Consider the following 22,284-nt stretch of genomic DNA (forward strand, 5'->3'; position numbering starts at 1 on the left):
GAAACACGTTTAATATTTACATTCTACTTTCATTTTTTTTTCGGTATTCGCAATCGTTAAAATATACGTACAATTTTTATAAAAATGTATCCGCATGTTGTTTACATCTACATCGCATTCATGAGGAAATGGCTATCATGACAGTTGTTAAATATATCGAGGACCAAAAACATTGGAAATGTCTAATATTTTACATGTATGACAAATTCCCAAACACAAGATGTTAAGGTAAATTATTTTACACAAGTTAGAAACAATGCGGGGGCTAAAAAGTTTTGTGTTTGAAGACGTTTTATTCAAAATGCATGTAATTTAAATGAATTGAATATGAAATCTATAGATACTCAGTAATTCTTTAGAAAAAAATCGCGGACAGAATTTATTATGATGTAACAATAACTCTCATATAACGTTTACAATGCCACATGCATTGCGGTTTTATGTAAAAACCAAATCTATAAAATAGAAAAATTGGGTTTAACGCTTTCAATATTTGTTTTTCAGACAGCAAACATATATTTGGTCTTGATTTATTAACAAATGCATCAAACTATTGTTTACCATTCCCATAATTTACATATTTTATAATATCATTTGAAATTTTACGATTTTAACTGAATATTTAAATCTGGTGATGTCGGTACCGATCACGTGAAGTTTAGAAATTCTCTGAAAAGTATAAAAAGCCTTCCCAACCTACATGTATCTGCGTTCATTCTGGTACCAGTTTATCGAGATGTTTCTCTGCCAAATCATCGCTCTTGCGAGCATTGCATTTTCAGGTAAAATTTAAGTTTATAACTTTGTTATTTTGACTTTCTCTAGATCTGATTGATTCTATTTCAAGTATTTCATTAACCAATGTTGGTTGAAATGATTCCAAAGCAAAATTAGATAAACCAGATTTCTTACAGTTTACGTTATTCCTGACGTGAAATGTAATAACTTAGATTCGCTGATAAATTGAAGTGTCCAGAGCTTTGTTTCAATTTATTTTCTTTGGATTTCCAATATATTTCTTTTAAAAAAAGATATATTAATTGTCAATGTTTATAAGATACAAAAATTGAGTCTGATAATGAACAATGTCTGCTTTCCCTTACTTAGAAATGAAACAAATTAATTGTGTTCCCGTACTTTTAACATGTATATTACATACACTACATGTTATATAGTCCTTGGTGTACATAGCACAATAAGTAAATTTATCCGATTCAATCGCCGTTTTTAATCAAAGTGTTTATATTTATGACCAAAATGAATAAATAAATTTAAAAAAAGAAAATTCAAGAGCCATTTAATTTTCCATAATTCATTTGAATAGGAGGACATTGAACAGCGCCTTCGAAAATATGATTGCATTCTACTCAACAATTTTCGGCAAATACACGCATTATTTTCCTCACTTTGATTAGCACAAGATTCCTCCGCAATATGAACACAATAAAGTTACATGTAAATGCATAATATATATTTTCCACAGCATACCAGTTTTTAATAGTCTTTGATCTCAATGAGTATTTTTTTTATATGTAAAACGCTAAAATTCTAACTTTTAAAAAATATTCTAGAGGAATCAGTGGACTGTAAATCCTATAACATCGATGACGTTGTTCCGAAACAGCGACCATTGTTAACAGGGTTAACAATGCAATACTGTAACGCTATTTTCTCAATATCAGCAACAAGTAAATGGTACATGTTATATATGAATGAATCAAGAAAATTATCACCTTTCTACCTGCAAAATATGGTCGTCTTTTGAAGCGCGGCCAATTTTGGCCAATAACGTCCCTTGTTCTTTGTTTTGAATTTTCGGAGGGTAGAGTTAGCACAAGTTTCGTTTCCCGCAGGATAATGACACTTTATTCCGTGTCTAGTCGTATTAGATCAGTTAAGATTTCTAAAAAGTACAACGTTTTGTCAGACTTAGATTCGCAGACCCTGCGTCTTGAATTGGTTGAGTCTGCTTTGGTTTAGACCAAATTCAGCAGACTCAACAGTGTCTGCTTTGTACAGTTAGTGTACAATCTGTGTTTAATGGATCTACGTAGCCCCGCCCCCTATGTCTTCCAATTCCGTGTAGTTTTTCAGACATTACATCTAGAATTCTATCGAGCTGTAAACACGCATTTAAAGACATATGCGACATTTCTAAATAATACATAATTTTTCGTGACATTTCACGAACAATTCACATGCATTCTATCTCGTTTCTAAAAAAGAATAGGGGGTATATTTTCATGTCTGCTATATTGAGTTAGCATATTTTGATAGTTCCTGGTAGTTGTAATTGAAAATATAAAGTCAGGCTTATGTATTACAGTAAGTTATATAAAAGTAAAGTCAGTTTTAACGTATTACAGTAAGTTGTATAAATGTAAAGTCAGGCTTATGTATAACAGTAAGTTGTATAAATGGATAGTAGGAGACTAAAATCTTTGGAAGTCGATCAGCGCACTTCTTCCGCGAAATGACCGTGCGGAGATCGCGCAATGCATTGTGCGGCGTGACCACAGGGTAGAGGCTTACAAATTTAACATTTTTTTTTTTTACTAATTAAAAAATTCAAATTAAACAATATCGTAGAGGCCACGGAGTCTAAACGTAATTCTTTATTGCGAAAGACATACATCTTATAGCATTATAACAAAATTGAACATGGATAATAATTACAAAGCTGAAAATAAACGGCCAATTCTTACAAAGACATCTAGCAGATGTAAATACAATAGTATAATGATAGTAAAAAAAGGAGAATGACGATACAAATTACATATTATGGACTGTTCTTAGTTCAAGAGCTTTACAAATAAATTTTCCTAAGTTACAAAGTTCTTTAATATTGTTCACACTTAATAGTTGTATAAATTTGAACATGGAGGGTTGACTCCAGTAATACTTATTCACTAAGTTAACTCTAATCTGACAATATACAGGACAGACTAACAAAAAGTGGTATTCATCCTCAATTTCAGTGATACATGTTTTACAAAACCCTTTTTCACGTGGTACATTTTTATGTCTGCCAGTTTCGATGGATAAATTATGTGATGATAACCTTATTTTGGAGATACCCTTTTTGTACAATTTAGGAATAGATTTTTCTAGGTAATATTGCAAACAAAAATTATCAACCAAATGTTTGTAAATAGTGCATTTTGATTCATACTGCATGTTGCTTTGTAAATTTTGAATAAAATGATCCTTAAATCTTTGTTGTATTATTGGCAAACAAACATGGCTATTTAAGTTATTTTGATCATGCCACATATAACTAAGTCCCAAACAATCAAGTTGTTCATAAAAGTAGCCCAGTTACGACTTGTATGCTTTGTATTTTCACAGATATTGTATAAACATTCATATGCAGCATTAAGTATACAATTTTCAGACTGCAATAGTTTAAATCAAAACTTGAACATTCTAAAAATACGAGCATGATACAATGGTAAACGCTCTGTTTCAAAATATACCATGGTTGTATTAGTGTTTTTACGAACACCAAGTTCACATTTTAAAATAATCCAGGTGAACCTTTTCAATGTCAGGTCCTTTATGTAATCCCCACACTTCACATCCGTAATTCAAAATACTACAGACATAAATATCGGAAAGGGAGGATAAGGTACAATGATTTAAATACAATTGTTTTATAGTTGAGTTAAGGGCAAATAATGCTTTGCGACCTTGTGATGCTAACTGTTTCTGCGTTACCAAAAATTTACCATTAAAATTAAATAAAACGCCCAAGTAAACAAATTGATCTAATACTTCTATACTTCATGATTCAGTACGAAAATCTCACAATCACCGACTGCCATCGCACGGAAGCCGTACGGCACATGTATACAAATGTAGATAAGTTCCGTGGGAGGGATGACAACGCTACGTACAATGTACTTGTATACAAATGTAGATAAGTTCCGTGGGAGGGGTGGCAACACTACGTACAATGTACTTGTGCATACATGTACAGTATATATTATATAGTAAATCTACACAGTCTACATTATAAATACACGTGTTACTCATCTCAAAGAATGTCACAACAAAAATTCACGTACAAAACCGAAAATGAAAATTTGCGATTGAACTACATGTATTGTTTTATTTAAAGTTTTTAATCATTCCAAATTTCTAAAACAGCGTTTAGAGAACTATCAAGTTGTGCTTGCATATTATTAATCCTGATTGATAGTTTAACTTCCAACCATATGATACACACCAGATTAGTCTGCTGCGTCTATTTTGAGTCATCTTTGCGTCTGCTTTTAGGCAGAAAGTGTCCTATAAGTTTGGTCTCTGTTAGATTTTATTCAGCAGGGCTTATCGTATATTACGAGTATACCAAATTACAAGTAAAGCTTTTTAAAAAGCTTGCCGTCTTTAGCAGCAAGTTGAATTATGTCCCTTGTCTTCATTATTGAATTGAGCTAAAATAAATAATCTCATGGACATCATGCCTACAAAGCTGTGTCCTGACTCCCATTGTAAAAGTTTGTATTTATGAAGGGTATATGTACTGGAAATCAAAATCACTGTTCCCTGTATTAGCACTGATTAAAGCCTCTATATCAAATGAAACTGAGATTTTCAGTGTGCATATCAAAATATTTATTTTTTAACAAAGTTATGAAACAAAACAAACTAAAAAGATTTAAATTGCTCAAATTTGCATAAATATTATTCTTGCATATTGTACAGTACAACTGCTTTAGAAATTAATCAGGATAAAGACCTGAGAATATTGTAATAGTTTTGCCAAAAATTATATCATAAAATACATATCAGCAATCAAGAGTGAATTCATCAAAATTCTAAGTTAAATTGAATAAAAATTCTTGTGATTCAACGTTACTTCACAGACATAAATACCATTGTGTCTCTGATTTAAATCATGAAAACACGTCACTCTATGATATGTAAGAAAAAATATGAAACAATCACACATAATTAACTATACTTCTGGAAGTCCCTGAAAATGCATAAATTAGACTCGTTTACCTAAATTGTAATAACAGGTGGATGGATTATTCTTTTGCATGCTTTAAAAAAACCCAGTGATCCTCATTTTGAAGTCAAGCCTTATTTATGCTTATGTAATTCTTAGCTTAAGGTATCATTAAAACTGTTTTGTAGGGATTAGCCCTACCGAATAGACAATTCCCAAAACACAAGCAATCAAAACAAAAAACGGCGAGTTTTTCTGTTTGTATGCAAAAATGAAAACATTGCTGTAAATGAAGTAACCATAGAAATGCTTTGTATTAGTTGCTTTTAAAAAAGTAATGTGTCAATTTCATGAATTGCATTTTTCTTTTGTTCGTTTTGTCGATTTTTTTAAGATTGAAAATTTTGAAAAATTGTTAAGTCGTACGAAAATTAGAACACAGAAAATTATCTCCCTTGCCTTGAAGAGCATTTCAACCAATGAAATAATTGAAAATTTTCACTTCATGCACTTTCTACCAATGAAAAAGGAGAGGAAGTGCAAAGTCCGAAGACTGTAAAACACTTCAATTCTGTATACCGTCTTCCTTGGAAGACGGTAATGAAATTGAGCCGCGCTTTGTGGGGTCTGTTTACAAGATCTGTTTGTCGGTTTGTAAGTTGCTTAAGAATTTTTCCCTCATATAGACATGCACATTCCCAGGTTTGGGTGAAGTGTCACAAATAGACCCATGCTTAGCGCTCAGAGCCATAGCAGTGAAGTGTCACAAATAGACCTGTGCTTAGCGCTCAGAGCTGTAGCAGTGAAGTGTCACAAATAGACCTGTGCTTAGCGCTCAGAGCTGTAGCAGTGAAGTGTCACAAATAGACCTGTGCTTAGCGCTCAGAGCTGTAGCAGTGAAGTGTCACAAATAGACCTGTGCTTAGCGCTCAGAGCTGTAGCAGTGAAGTGTCACAAATAGACCTGTGCTTAGCGCTCAGAGCTGTAGCAGTGAAGTGTCACAAATAGACCTGTGCTTAGCGCTCAGAACCGTAGCAGTGATGATTCTTTAACGTGCCAACGCTTGTCATTTCATTGTCCCAACATGGTACTTCCAATTTTAATGTTTCATTTGAAAAATCAGTGACTCTCAATTGTAAATACAGTTGCAGTGACTACCTGCTGTATTTTCAGTCTAAGTTTTGAGGCTGCCAAGGCACATAGGGACTTTAACCCATCATATTCCGATCACGGAGCCGATCCAGGGAATTTAAAATAATTCAGATTTAGGGTACACCTGCGATATACCCTTCATGAGTATTGCTGCGATCGCAGATGACACATATGTTGATTCAGCACTCTAGCTACCTTTTGACACACATCCTGAAATTTCAGTTCACATTTTCAAAGTGTACAAATTGAGATAACTCTCAGAGAAAATCATTGTGAAAAAGGTTTTCTTACTTTGATATGAATAAAGATATTTTCAGAAGGGAATACTTTAACATTTTTAGAATGGTAATATATTTCAATATATTTCGATCCCAACTTTAGCTGTTTCGATGCAATTCATTCCAGTTTACATCGAGATGAATACGTTCACTGTGAATAAACATATGCTTTATTATATTTTGAGTCATTATCATATTCCTCGCTATTACAGTACTCGGTTTTTTTATGCAGTCTTTCTGATGTTTGGTTTTTATTGACAGTGGAAACTAAGAGTACAGGCTGTGCATGTCCGTACTCCTTACTGCCCGTCTGTGGAAAGGATGGTGTGACGTATGACAACGAGTGCGCAATGAAATGCGTGTACGTATTTGTTTAGGAATCATTGATTCTAATCCATGCACAATGCATCATAAAGTCGAAAGAATGATGTTGTCATAGGATGACTAAATAAAAGAAATAAAATCAGGCGACACCTTCATATACGGTAGCTGGAAATATGCATTATACCGAGTAGGTTTAGATCTATTAACATCCGAATTTAAAGAAAAATAACCCTAAAATTTATTAAATTAATTGATGGATTATTAGAAAGTAGAAAAGCTGCTTTAACCTCTTTTGAAGAACTCTTTAGGTAAAAAATAATAGATGATGTGGATATACACGTATTGAATTATTGTTCTATGTCCCTTCAAGACTTTTCCACTCATATTCTTAAAGGTGAAGCACAGCAAAATATACCTATACTGGGCACTGTGGGCCGTGGTGGTGATGTTTCTTTTAAAGTTCTTTTATTATAGGACAAATAATTGAAATTGGAAGGGTTCTCAGAGGCGCAAGATTAATTAAAATTGTATTTAGAACATATATACTAATATTAGATATGGTACGTTTTGAAAGTAGATATTATTTTTATCATTTCAAAGATAAAACTACATTGTACTTAAATACTGAATGTCACACTGCTTTAAATCATACTCACTGAAATTCTGACTTTAAACGAGGTTATGGAAACCCCAGTTGTTTATCAATTGTTTATCAGTAGCCTGCTTCAATTTAAAAACTGATCATAATAAGAACAAGCTCTTGCGTATCTAATAAGTTGAGAGACGTAAACACCATATGCAAGTGATATTCGAATATGCTACATAAATATAAGAAGTTGATAAGTCCCGATATTTCGCCAAGAAAGCATGCGTGGGACAGGTAATAGCGTATTCGAATACGCCCAAATCTAGCAGAGGTTCTACCCACATTGTGCCTTCTGAGGGAGGGGCGGAAAATCCCTATGGTACAAATATACCGTGTAGCAAAACTCTATGCATCGCAGACTTTGAGAAGCAACAAATGCTAACGGGCTCCCGCCGGGTGTGACTGGTCGACAGGGGATGCTTACTGCTCCTAGACACCTGATCCCACCTCTGATGTGTCCAGGGGTCCGTGTTTGTCCAACTATCTGATTTGTATTACTTATAGGAGTTACGAGATTGAACACTTTTCGTTATCTTCACCTTTCATTCCTTATCAAAGGAAAATTTGAATATTTACCATCTCTTCAATCTTGACATTTTTTTTTAAAATGATTAACGTAAAATTCAAAGTGTTACCAATGAATTGATGTGAATCTTCTAGTAGTTGTAAAATTAAAGGATATAATCAAATGTGATAATGGAAATATGACCGAAATCGGGTGTTCTCTTTCTTCTGCGTGGCAGTATAATGTACAATTTCATCATATTCTATACCAATGATGGCTCTCTCTCTCTCTCTCTCTCTCTCTCTCTCTCTCTCTCTCTCTCTCTCCAAAACACACACACTACTTGATTCTGTAATTCTCTTGATTTCAGAGGAATTTCTAAGTTAAATGACGGAGAATGTGTCGAGCAACCGTGTGTATGTCCACTAAACATCGATCCAATTTGTGGAAAAGACGGTAAAACCTACGACAACGAATGTCTAATGAACTGCGCGTAAGTGTTTACAATCATACGTACTTTTTAATGATTGTGTAAGGCTTCAAGCCGATTTATTATATATATATATATATATATATATATATATATATATATATATATATATATGCTTCTGAAGATTTGAAATCAAAGCGCTTAAAGCCTTATTAAACGTCTCATGATTTTATTTTTACCATTTCACCTATTCACGTTTCTTATATTTTGGAAATGTGTCATCTGAGAATATTGCGTAATCATCATCATAGCAATTGTACTGTGCTGCTTTCAGTATAGCTGAAAGGGAGATTGAATTAGATATGTCATTTTACAACTACACTTAAAATGTTGAACTGGATGTGTAGTTGACCATCCTTCACAGCATACGGTAATTGTTACAGTGAGACAGACAGACCGACGAGGAGACTTACAATAAATGTCCTTCTAGTGGGCCAGGCTAGAGTAATGCATGTGAGGAGTAATGATGTTAGACTTCCTCAAATTCCCATGTTAAGTTGTATAAAATTTGATGTATTTGCTCTCTTTCACACCTATTTATAATGTTAGACCATATAAAGTGCTGTCAGCAAACCTTTTTAAAAACAAATTAAGAAAGAGACCTCGGTGTGTATTTGTTAGGATGCAGCTATGATACATTTGTATTAAATGACAGAACAACAATATAAACTTTCCTCTATAATCTATATTTACAATATTTTTGTATTACTGGATTTTCAATATATTGGCAATCTGTTTGTAGCTCTGTTAAGAAGAAGAAGAAAGGGCCATGCAAGACTAAGGTATTGACCTCGGAGGAGGATACTCCGGTATTGAGCTCGGCGGACGAGACTGTGTGTTTGTGTAACAGATTATACCTGCCCGTGTGTGGAACTGACGGCGTGACATACAACAACGAATGTCTCATGAATTGCGAGTAAGTGAAAGACTAGTAAACATATCTTTCTTTTCAGAATTCATAATGCTCTGTTTAGGAAAGGTTTTTGATCGAGTGTGGGTTTATACAGTTCAAATTCAAAGTTTATGGAATAAGTAGCCTAACTGGTTTAAAATCTATATAGAGAGTAGAACACGGAAGTTCCAAAATGTACATAGAAAATTAAAGACATCCTTCCAACCTCTTTATGTTGGGGGACTTTAAGTACCCAGTCTTGATCCTTTATTTTGTTCTTTATTGATGGCAATGATGTTGCAGAAAAGAAAAGTATATAGAGATGACGAGTGATGCTTTTCAAAATGCTGATTCTAATGTCAGATGTTTTGAAAATAACGTGCATCGGAATATTCTACATCTTATAACTTAGACCAAATCTGCTTATTAGATTTTAAAACCAAAGACATGCATTTCTTCGAAACCCATGTTTCCAAATCTGTCAGTTAGATTTTACTGATGTTCTTTGCTGGGCATTATAATTTTATCTAAAGTACACAAAAACTAAGTTAAATTCAAATTCAAAGTGAGCATGTTTCCAATCCATGTAAGCATAATTAATTTTACAGTCCAATATCCACTAAAAAGGAACAGTAAATCAATTCTAAACGATAGGCTCTCTGTTAATGATTAATTCATAAGCGAAGATCAACTTTGAAGATCAATGATTTTGACTATAATTTATCATAGCGTCATATTGGTTGAATCATACTCAATGAAATTAAGGTGTTATGATAAGAACTGCACAAAATAATACAAATTAGACATCAGGGGCATATAATCCAAGAAAAAGCGGACATCCTGTGCTGAGGCGTCTCTGCTCCCATGGCCCCAAGCTGCGTCGCGTTGCATTGGTAATGCCCTTTAATCGTTATCAACGTGAAGTCAGACTCATGGTTGTGACGGCACCGTCCTGTGTGTGTCCTTTGCAGGATGGAATCTGACAAGTGTGATGGTAATGGTATTAGCGTTATGGTGTGGATCGGGAACTGTAGTGGCTGTAAAGCCCCTTGGCTGTCAATAAAGAAAATTTGACAATACAAGGGCACATTTACACTGTTTTGCAAACTGTGGTCGTGCTGCTTGTCCGCCAGCACAACTTCATTTTCAACATGACAATACCCGGTGTCATGTGGTGCCACGTTCAATGCACTATCTTTATCAAAACAATGTCGTCAATACATTACCTTGGCACCATACTGTCCTGATATATCGCCAATAGCATATGTGGGAGATGTAAGAGCGTATTAGAACGCGCTCAAATTCACCAGCTTTTACTCGCTTTCTGTTGGACACTTCTTGAAGATTGGTATAACATCGCTATGACACAAATACTGATATACCGTACATCGCAGAATTCAAGCAGAAACTTATTCCTTCTCGAAGACAAAATTGAGTGGCTATCTCGAGACATTTTTTGCCAAAGTGATGATGACTAACTCTGACTTTACTGTGTTACCAAAAGAATTGATTTGACTCTTCTAGCAGTTGAAAAATTAAAGATACCATTTGAATGAGATGATAGAAATATTACCAAATATTAGAGGGTCTCTTTCTTTAACGTGTGAGGATACTATACAATTTTGTATACAATATCATAATCTCTCTCTCTCTCTCTCTCTCTCTCTCTCTCTCTCTCTCTCTCTCTCTCTCACACACACATTAAACACAATAAGTTGATAACTTTAATTCTCTTGATTTCAGAGGAATTTCTAAGTTAAATGACGGGGAATGTGTCGAGCAACCGTGTGGATGTCAACTAAACATCGATCCAATTTGTGGAAAAGACGGTAAAACCTACGACAACGAATGTCTTATGAACTGCGCGTAAGTGTTTACAATTCTACGTACTTTTTAATGATTGTGTAAGGCTTCAAACCGATTTATCATATGGATATAGATAATATGATTATATATATATATATATATGTATATATATATATATATTATATATATATATATATATATATATATATATATATATATATTTGACAATCTGGTTGTTCGTGTCCTTGGTCATTTTAGTGCCTTGTATAATTTTTTGTATTTGACCTTGTATCCATGTTGTGGATCCGACACTTTGAGGTTTCGGGTGTTGCTGGAACTTTAGTGCTTTCATAGATATATATCTAAAATGAAAGCGCTTAAAATCTTATTAAACGTCTCTGATGATTTTATTTTTACCCTTTCACCTATTCATATTTCTTTTTTTCTATATACTCGTTGATATCTATGGAAATGTTTCATCTGAGAATATTGCGTAATCATCATCATAGCAATTGTACTGTGCTGCTTTTAGTATTGCTGAAAAGGAGATTGAATTAGATATGTCATTATACAACTACACTTAAAATGTTGAACTGGATGTGTAGTTGACCATCCTTCACAGCATACGGTAATTGTTACAGTGAGACAGACAGACTGATAAAGGAGACTTATAATAAATGTCCCTCTAGTGGGTCAGGGTAGAGTAATGCATGTGAGGAGTAACGATGATAGACTTCCTCAAGTTTCCATGTTAATTTGTTTAAAATTTGATGTATCTGCCCTCTTTCACACCTCTTTATAATGTCAGACCATATAAAGTGTAATTAGCAAGCCTTTTCTAAAGCAAATTAAGAAAGAGACTTCAGTGTGTATTTGTTAGGATGTAGCTATGATACATTTGTATTGAATGATAGAACAACCATGTACACTTTCCTCTATAATCTATATTTACAATATTTTTGTATTACTGAATTTTCAACAACTGTTTGTAGCTCTGTTAGTAAGAAGAAGAAAGGGCCATGCAAAACTGAGGTATTGATCTCAGAGGATGAGACTCCGGTATTGAGCTCGGCGGACGAACCTGTATGTATGTGTACCTTCATATATTTTCCCGTGTGTGGAGCTGACGGCGTGACATACAACAACGAATGTCTCATGACGTGTCAGTAAGTGAAGGTTTTACTAGTAAACATTTTTTTGGTCTAAATTTCAGTTCATTTTAGTTGCGTGCTTTGTTTTAAAATTGAAATCTTATTGAATAAGTGGTGATCATATATATGTATAGACATACAAGTATATGTACAATGTAACTGGTTTAAAACATGTATATAGAAATTCAATGACAAAGAAGTATATCAAACAAATCATTCCGTAATACATTTCTTTAAGAACATTTTGTAGATATTTGATGAAAATTTCTTACCCAATTACTGAACACACACATACATGTACCTATCCCTCAGTAAATCATGATGGCATATGTATATACTTTGCAATTTCCAGGGGGAAGGGACAGGACCTCCCCCTCTAGATCCACGCATGATGTTTTTCAAACAGGGTTGGGGTAGGGGGCAAACTTCTGTTTATTTGTGTCTGACCTCTTTAAGGTAGCTCATTACACTAAAATGTTATTTAATGGCTCGTTAATATCCTTCTTATGAAGTATGATTTCATCATCGAAAGAGTGATACAAGCTCTCAATTATTTTATATGATTTTTTTATGGTGTGATTTTTTCCGGAATGATAAAAAAGGTGTTTTGTTTGCAAATAAAATATTCTTGAGTCCAAATGTTGCTGTGATTTGATGCACGATATGATTATCTAATAAATAATGCCTAAAGATTCTGATATAAATGTTCCAATTTCTTAGAATTTTTTTATGAAAATTGAAAACGGTATTTGCTATTATTTTTTAAATCTATGGATAAAATCTTCAAAAAACATGTCATTTAGATAAGATATATATATCAAAAAAATATATTATATAAAGAAATTGAAATGAAATGATCAAATTTAAATATAATCGCTATATTCAAACTGGAGAAAAAAATACCGATCCCGATCAAAATTGGGAGAATCACTAAAACAATCATATTCTTTCTAATTATATGCACTGTTCATCAAGAAATTAGTTTCCTTTATAAAGTAGATTAATTTGTAAACCATTTTACATCAAGGAAATGTAGTTTGCTGATTACAATCCTCTCTATGACTACTTTTTTATAATTCCATTCGGGCTTGGTTCAAATTAGAAAAATCGTAATATTTCTGAATTTTGACCATTTCATTTCAATTTCTTTTTAAAATATATTTCTCTGATATATCTTTTTTCAAATTGACATGATTTTAGAAGATTTTATCCGTAGTTTAAGAAATATTTGCAAATAACGTTTTCAATTTCATAAATATATTTTTATTTAAAAAATCAGAATGTCTCACTGGGTCGTTTAGGCATGTTTTCTTAGATATTCATATTATGCATCAAATCACAGCGAAATTTAGACTCTAGAGTATTCTATTTGTAAACAAAGTACCTCTTTTATCAAAATTCCCAGGTAAATAACAAAAAATTCATATAAAATACTTCAGAGCTTGTATCACGTTTTCGATGGTGAAATCATACTTCATAAGAAGTGTTTTAATGAGCCATTAAATAAAAATTTAGTGTCATGAGCTACCTTAAAAAAAGGCGATATACACAATCATCTTTTTTGGTTATTGATTAACTCAAACAATATTAAGTGGAAATAAATACAGTTTTCCCACTTTGAACCATTAATATTGATAGTTCACGACGGTAGAGCTACTTTAATTAGCATATTTTCTTTTCAGTAACGTGAAAATGGGCTATGAAGGAACATGCAAAAGTTAATCTTCTGTGGAAATGCCATCACTGAATGTTGATGCAGAGACATTCACTTTGCCGAACTTAATTTCAACGCACGCATACTCTGCTTTTTCTAATTACTATGTAAAGATAATTTTCAAGAATGTACATTCTCTGATTGTTACTGGCGGCAGCCTTTATATTTATGAACGTTAATGATAAAAACTGTTTAATCAGAATTTGAGCGTTCTTTAAAAACGTTATCATTCCTGTTTTAAAATAAGAAAATCCATCCTAAAATATGAGATATTAAACTTTGTGATTATTACATATATATAATTGGGTACAACGACGTAAATTTTTCAAAAAGGATCTTTATGATAAAATTGCATATTAATGTTATGATACAATGTGATAAGGTTAGTATTGAGCTAAATAATAAGATAATCTGAAGATTTATAAGAATATGCAATGTATTATAGCGCTTCTTTGAATGCTTTTACAATAAATATTTCCAAACGTCAAAGGAATACGTGTTGTTTGAAGGTGCTCATCAATACCTTTGAAGTGTGACTATATCCTAATGGGGCCATTATGCCTACATGTATGTATTTATCTGTCCGGCACCATGGTCCCTATACGTGTGTGCATATATGTCCGGCGCCATGGTCTCTATATGTATGTACCCATCTGCCCGGCGCTATGGTCCCTATATGTATGTACCTATCTGTCCGGCACCATGGTTCCTATATGTATGTACCTATCTGTCCGGCGCCATGGTTCCTGTATGTATGTACCTATCTGTGATATGCATACTTTGCCGCTCTCGTAGCATAGATTAATGTTTAAACTACTTGCATGCCAAATTTTAAGCCACAAATTCTTAAAATAACAGAGATATACGTCATCGTTCTCTGGATTTCACCTGTTTATTTTTGATAGGACAGTTACCGGTCCAGGTCACCTGGTGGTTTCTTGCCTATGGAGGCAGCGAAATTCAGACTAGTGTGGAAGATTTCGGACATATCACTTAAAATTTCACATCAGATGTACGCTACTTACTTCCTCATACTTTGATAAAGTAATGTGTACAGTATCAAAAACAACGAAAATCACGGGGGTGTTCTTGTTGTAAAAGCATGTCAAATAGACTAGAAGCCGATGCGCTTTTTGAAACTTCATCATTGATACCCTCAATTAAACCAACAAACAAATAGCAATGATATTAATAAGTCATACTCCACAACTCACGAATGATTGGAAAATTAACATAATTTATGACTGGAAACATGAAAGGTGAATATAACGAACAGTGATCAATCTCATAACTCCTATAAGCAATACCAAATAGATAATAGGGCAAACACGGACTCCTGGACACACCAGAAGTGGGTTCAGGTTCCTAGTTGGAGTAAGCATCCCCTGTCGACCGGTCACACCCGCCGTGAGCCCTATATTCTGATCCCGAAGATGAGATTGAACCTCAACTTCAAAGGCACCGCTACATCGTGGACTTTCAATTCGCAGGGTCACGTGTTTTGGACCTGTTCTATATTATGATCGGTGAAATGACCTTTACTAATCCTTGTCTGAGTGTAGGAATGTGTTGATATCACTATTGACATTAGATTGCATTTTTACTGATATTTTGGTTTGTTTTTTTAATTTACATATTCAATTGCGACAGAAGAAAAGTAAATTTTACACCAAGTGCCCCGGCTTCTCAGCGTGGTAAAAAATCGTAACTGGATGTAAGAGTTATCTCTCTTTGTATCTGACATACTAGAAATGAAAAATTTGTCAATTCGTTCAATTAACTGCAGAGGTTTAAACACTTATGAAAAAAGGGTTAAACTATTTACATGGTTAAATGATATAAACGCTGATATAATCTTTATTCAAGAGACACATTTCATAGAAAAAAATGAACATATTTACAACTCAAGATGGCATGGAAAAAGTATTCATAGTTTTTCAGATTCTCAATATAGCAGAGGAGTATCAATACTGTTTAGAAAACAATTACCTGTTGAAATTTTAAATGAACATAGATCGAATGATGGTAGGAGACTTCTTGTTAATCTAAAATTTGAAGAAAATGTTTTCACTTTTGTTAATATTTATGCACCAAATCAGATAAAAGAAAGAAATGCTTTTTTAAAAAGAATTTCAACATGGTGTAATCAATATACAATTAACAAAGAAAATTTTGTCATAGGAGGGGATTTTAATTGTGAGTTAGACAATGAAAATAGTGCAGATAAGAGTTTATATACACTCAAACAGTTTATTAATAGTTTTGAATTAAGTGATGTATGGAGATCACTGTATAATAAAGAAGGTTTTACATGGTGTAATGGTGACAATATACCAACCTCTAGAATCGACTACATTTTCATATCTTCTAACCTATGTTTTATACCAAATAATGTAACTGTGAGGAGAGTTCCAGGCTCTCACTCAAATGGTATTAGAATGTCTGATCACATGTGTTTAAAACTTACATTAGATATATCAGGTAACATACGTGGGCCAGGGTATTGGAAATTTAATACATCTCTACTTGAAAATAAAGAATTTATAAATTCGATGAACTCATTTTTGGAAAACTTTCAATTTAGTGATGATGACTCACATACACATTGGGAAAAATTAAAAACCTCAATTAAAACATTTTGTATAAACTTTTCTAAACGAATCAGAAAATCATATAATCTAAAAATTAAAGAAGCTGAAAATGAACTAAATGAAATTGAAATATTACACTCTAGTGAAATTGATATGAACAGAAAACGTTTCTTAGAGGAATCTTTATCAAACCTCATAAATGAGAAATCAAAGGGAGCGCAAATAAGATCAAGGGCAAATTGGGTAGAAAAGGGTGAAAAAAATACTTCATACTTTTTAAGATTGGAGAATCAAAGGCAAACATGCAATACTATTAAACAGCTAAGAAATTAAGATGATACTTTAACTACTGATAACGATGAAATATTACGCAAAATGAGTGTTTTTTATGAAAATCTTTATAAATCTTACGATATTGAAGAAAATAAGATAGAAGAATATTTTTCCAATGTAAGTGTTGAAAATATCCTGGATGAAAATGATAGACAAATACTTGAACTATTCCCAACATTACAAGAGTTTTCAGATGCACTTTCTGCAATGAAAAATAATAAAAGCCCTGGTCTTGATGGACTACCAAGTGAGTTTTATAAAATGTTTTGGCCTAAACTTAAAAAACATTTCTTTTCTACCATTCAAAAATCTTTTGATGATAATAAATTACCACTTTCTCAGAGATTGTCAGTTTTATCCATTATATACAAAAAAAGGAGATAAAAATTTGCTAGAAAATTACAGACCAATTAGTTTGACTAACACTGACTACAAAATCATCGCATTTACTTTTGCAAGACGATTACAAAAAGTAATTAATAATTTAATATCAAATGACCAGTCTGCATATATTAAAGGTAGATTTATAGGATTAAACGCAAGAATAATAGCTGATATCTTTGAATATTGTGAAAATTGTAATGAGGACGGAATATTATTATTTCTTGATTTTCAAAAAGCTTTTGATTCAGTGGAATGGAATTTTATGTTTAAAGCACTTAAATCCTTTAATTTCGGTATTAATTTCTTAAAGTGGCTGAACATTTTATATACAGAGCCTTTATTCAGAATGAAAAATAATGGGTGGATATCAAAAACCTGTAAAATGTCCCGGGGCATCCGTCAGGGGTGTCCCATTTCTGCTATAATATTTTTGTTTGTTACTGAAATTCTTGCAATTCAGATTAGAAAAAGCAATAGCATCAAAGGTATTAACATGGTTAATAATGACAAAGATAATGAAATTAGAATTGTCCAACATGCAGATGACTGTACACTCCCTTTAAAAGATGAAGTCTCAATGAATAATGCTCTAGATATCATAAATAAATTTAGTTCCGTTTCGGGAATGATTCTTAACACATCCAAATCGGAAAGTATCTTAATGGGAAACCTAAAACATAATTATACGGATAATATTTGTGGAATAAATATAAATTCCTCTTGTGTAAAAACTTTAGGAATCTACATCGGTCATGATAAAACACTTTGTTATAAAAATAATATTTTGAATTGTATAAAAGACATGGAAAAACTTTTTGAGGCTTGGAAAACAAGAAACCTCACTCTTTTTGGAAAAACTTGCGTGATCAACACGTTAGCTCTATCTAAGATTTTATATAGAATCTCTGTTCTCTCTTTACCATGCAATGAAGAAATAAAAACAATAAATATACTTATATTTAAGTTCCTATGGAATAAAACAGATCGTATAAAACGAAATACTTTAATACGTAGCATTAATGAAGGAGGTATTGGTGTGATAGACGTTGAGTCAAAATTAATGTCAATAAAAGCATCTTGGGTTGAAAAATTACTAAATTCAAAGGGAAAATTAAAGTCATATGTAGAATCCTTATGTCTGAAAAATAATATTTACTTTAAATATATTCTAATTACCAATGAAACAGATTTGAAAAATTATGGCTTAATCAAAAACTTTCCAATTTTCTATCAACAAATTTTTATATGTTACAATAAATGTAAACAGAGACAAATGCATTTATCAGCTACAGAATTCTTACAACAACCAATATGGAATAATAAATTATTCACATATAAAGGTAAGACACTATATTTCCCTGATTGGATTAAAAGTAATCTGCTCTATGTCAAAGATATATGTGACTCAAGTGGTCTAAAACCTGCTAAATGGTTTCTTGATAATTTAAAATACAAAAGTAATTGGATTTGCCAATATAAGATTTTATATTCAGTCTTTAGAGAATTTATAAACAAATATGATCTTTCAATTGTTCCATTTATCACAAACTCTTCAATAATCCCTCGCTTTCAGTACGGTAACAAACTATTAAACTTAAGCAAAGGTATTTCAAAAAAAATTTACAAAATTTTATGCAATAAAAAATCACGTACACCTATTTATCAGTCATTCTATGAAAGAGAATTTCATATTCAGTGTAAATCATCATGGGTAAAAATATATAGACATAAAATTGCAAATATTTTTGATAAAAAGGTTGCAGAGTTCAACTATAAACTTCTGAACAACTTGCTCAGCAATAATTTATTCTTAAGTAAATGCTGCCAAGATATAAGCAGTAAATGCAACTCATGTCCAAATGAAACAGAAAATTGTAAACATTTAATATTTGATTGTTCAAATGTCAAAGATATTTGGAATTTGATAAGTTCCTCATTAAAATTTGAAATTAGCTGGAAACATATTGTTATTGGCTTCTATCAGGAAACAAATGACAAAATATCAGTTCTTAATATTTTAATTTCTTTCATTGCTTATCGTATATACAAATTCAAAATGTTATGTAGACTCAAGAGCAAAAATGAAACACAAGAAAGAGTTAAACAACATATAAAATATGAATTGCTAACATATCATAAAGTACTTAAGAAATGTAACACTCATAACTCGAATTATATAGACATTATATTAGGAATTTCGAATAAACTTTAATAAAATTAAATCAATGTGTGAGACATTATCAGTATTGTAACATACTTTTAATTAATATACATATATTTCTTACTATTCATATGTCTGTATTTATTTGTAATCGATATGTTCACGTACAACATGTATTTAATTATGTAAATGTAGTTTTACGTATGATATAAATCCACCTCTACTGGGAGAAAATGGTCTCCCGGCTAGGCTGCCCTAGGGTCATCTCTGGACTTTAGTTTGTGTGTGTGTGGACCCTGAGGCAGCATGAGTGGTATTATGTTTTAAGAAAATCCCTAGCTTTATTATATTTAACATTATGGCATTGTTGTAATTTACTAACTCATTGTTACATTGATCATCATACAATATGAATACTGTATAACCTATATATTTAAATGTCAACTATGACAATATTACTCTGACATGCAATGAAATTTATGTATTCAATGAATGTACATCTAAATTAGATAATATGTACCCTGCGTGGTACTTTAGTAAAAACTTTGTTATATATTGAGGGAGCTTAGTCAGGGCCCCATCCCTGGCAGCTGCCCTATTATATTAGTTAGTTATTTTAAAATTGTTATAGAGTAGGCTCTGGGAAATAAATGAATAATATATATTAAAAAAAAAAAAGAAAAAAAAAAGATATCACTATTGACATTAGATTGCATTTTTACTGATATTTTGGTTTGTTTTTTTAATTTACATATTCAATTGCGACAGAAGAAAAGTAAATTTTACAGAAATTGTGCATTTGAACGTGTGATGCGTAAACATTTTACGAACTGTTTGTTGCTTCTTTTTGTAAAGAAGTGATAAGGTTCACACCACATTGAGTCGAGTGACTGCATTGAGGAGTTGATAAAATCAACTTTCAATAATCTGCGCTAAAATTTCAAGTGCATTTTTCTACACCCAACCAGTGTGTTGGGTATTTAACTTATCAAGTCCGAGATTTTTTGGTACGACTACCTTCTGACCGTTCAGCAAAAGATCATCACCATATATGATCTCATTCCTATGGTTCCAAAACTCTATTTTCTGGTCTGAGGCTAATCTTTTAAAAATGATACCACGAGAACCTTAAGCTGTTGGTCCTTCGATGTTTCTTGTCAGATAGACTCGATTTTCATGTCAAGTATAGGTAAACAGGACATCACCTAGTGTACATGAGCATACATACCTTTACTGAACTCAAGGGAGGTTTTCTGAATAATAAAATGAGGATTTGTGGTCAGTTTCAATGATGACTGTAATGGTAGAAACACTTACACCCGAATGTTATACCGTACATCTTCTCAATCTCAGCGTTGTTAATTCGAGAGAGAACAAGGAATTTAGATGCAAATCCTGCATATTTGCCTTCTTGTATCAATGCAACACCAATACCATACTTTTAATCGTATATCTGGTAGAGGTGACCTTGTTAGGATTACAGTAAGCACTTATATATCTAGGTGTGTTAGTGATTATTTGTTTTATTTATTTGTTTGTCATGTTCTGGTGACCATTGGAATATTGCGTCCTTTTGTAGCAATAATCTTGTGGGGTTCGTCACGTCCGATAAAACGGGTTCCAACTTTGTGAAATATGTAATCATTCTCAAGAGAGTTCTAATTCCTCTCTATTAGAGGGATATTTCATGTCATGAATGACAGAAACCTTATCGGGAACGGTTCAAGAGCGCGTGAAGTAAGGTGTGACCATTTCCATCTTATTCTTATTGAGAAAATTAGAAAAAATATATACGGACAACGCCAACTCAGCTGGGTTGCAGCACATCTGTGGAATGACCTTCTAGATATCATCAAAAAATCAACATCTCTGGAATGACCTTCTAGATATCATCAAAAAGTCAACATCTCTGGAATGACCTTCTAGATATCATCAAAAAGTCAACATCTCTGGAATGACCTTCTAGATATCATCAAAAAGTCAACATCACTGGAATGACCTTCCAGATATCATCAAAAAGTCAACATCACTGGAATGACCTTCCAGATATCATCAAAAAGTCAACATCACTGGAATGACCTTCTAGATATCACCAAGAAGTTATCATCTGTTGACATTTTCAAAAAAAAATACTAATTGAATAATCGAAAGGAAAGTTAAATATTTTCGATAAATGATTATAACTTTATCGAAAATTGCATTGAACTGTCAACAACTTAGAGCAGGACCGGCGTTTCCTCCCAGTTTGAGTTAGATGTCAACATAAACAAACACATGTGTAGTTACTAGTGAAGTATTATATGTAAGAACTAACAACGCCGGTAAACGTTACGTTGATATTTGTATTCAAATGACTTCATATAACACTTACAATATCTTAATAATATTCCTGCACAAGCTGCACATGCACCATAGACCTATCCTAGTCTTGCTCAACCAGACGACTCTCTCACTACACATGCACACAACACACTCGGTACCAGGTGAATTCGCACCCATGCACATCCATACTCTACAACACTCCCCTCCTTTTTTGAAAAAAATGGAGGGTACTCCTGTACCTAAGACTATGTATATAATTCAATAACCTAAATTGAAACTATCATGAGTATTCTCAAGTTTGACCAAATCCCTATATTGAACTTATGGACAATATTATGCGCAAATAATCCTGTAATGATATGTACATGGCAGCTCGGTTATGGTATTTAAAAATAAAATAAAAATCCTTGTGCTTCTAGCATCAGAACTGAATACATGTGTACTATGAATACATGTCACATTTCACAATGAACTTCCAAACTTTTACTCCAAATATCACATAATAATAAATTTTAATAATAATCTACCTTTCAACTTTCTCACTCATACATACACATGTAATTTGGAAATGTATATTCAAA

The 22,284-nt window shown here is 32.6% G+C and overlaps 1 protein-coding gene across 1 annotated transcript; it reads left to right on the plus strand.

Annotated features, from left to right (window-relative positions):
* The first annotated feature begins 691 nt into the window (after positions 1 to 691).
* On the plus strand, positions 692 to 14,401 carry LOC125676031 (ovoinhibitor-like). The gene is made up of 7 exons (XM_056158075.1): positions 692 to 782; positions 6,646 to 6,745; positions 8,230 to 8,352; positions 9,092 to 9,265; positions 10,985 to 11,107; positions 12,040 to 12,213; positions 13,881 to 14,401. Exons 1-7 carry the CDS (start codon positions 701 to 703, stop codon positions 13,918 to 13,920), a joined length of 816 nt encoding a protein of 271 aa, XP_056014050.1. The 5' UTR covers positions 692 to 700; the 3' UTR covers positions 13,921 to 14,401.
* The last annotated feature ends 7,883 nt before the right edge of the window (positions 14,402 to 22,284 follow it).

The sequence above is a fragment of the Ostrea edulis genome, chromosome 3, assembly GCF_947568905.1.
Source record: "Ostrea edulis chromosome 3, xbOstEdul1.1, whole genome shotgun sequence".
NCBI classification, from domain to species: Eukaryota; Metazoa; Mollusca; class Bivalvia; order Ostreida; family Ostreidae; genus Ostrea; species Ostrea edulis.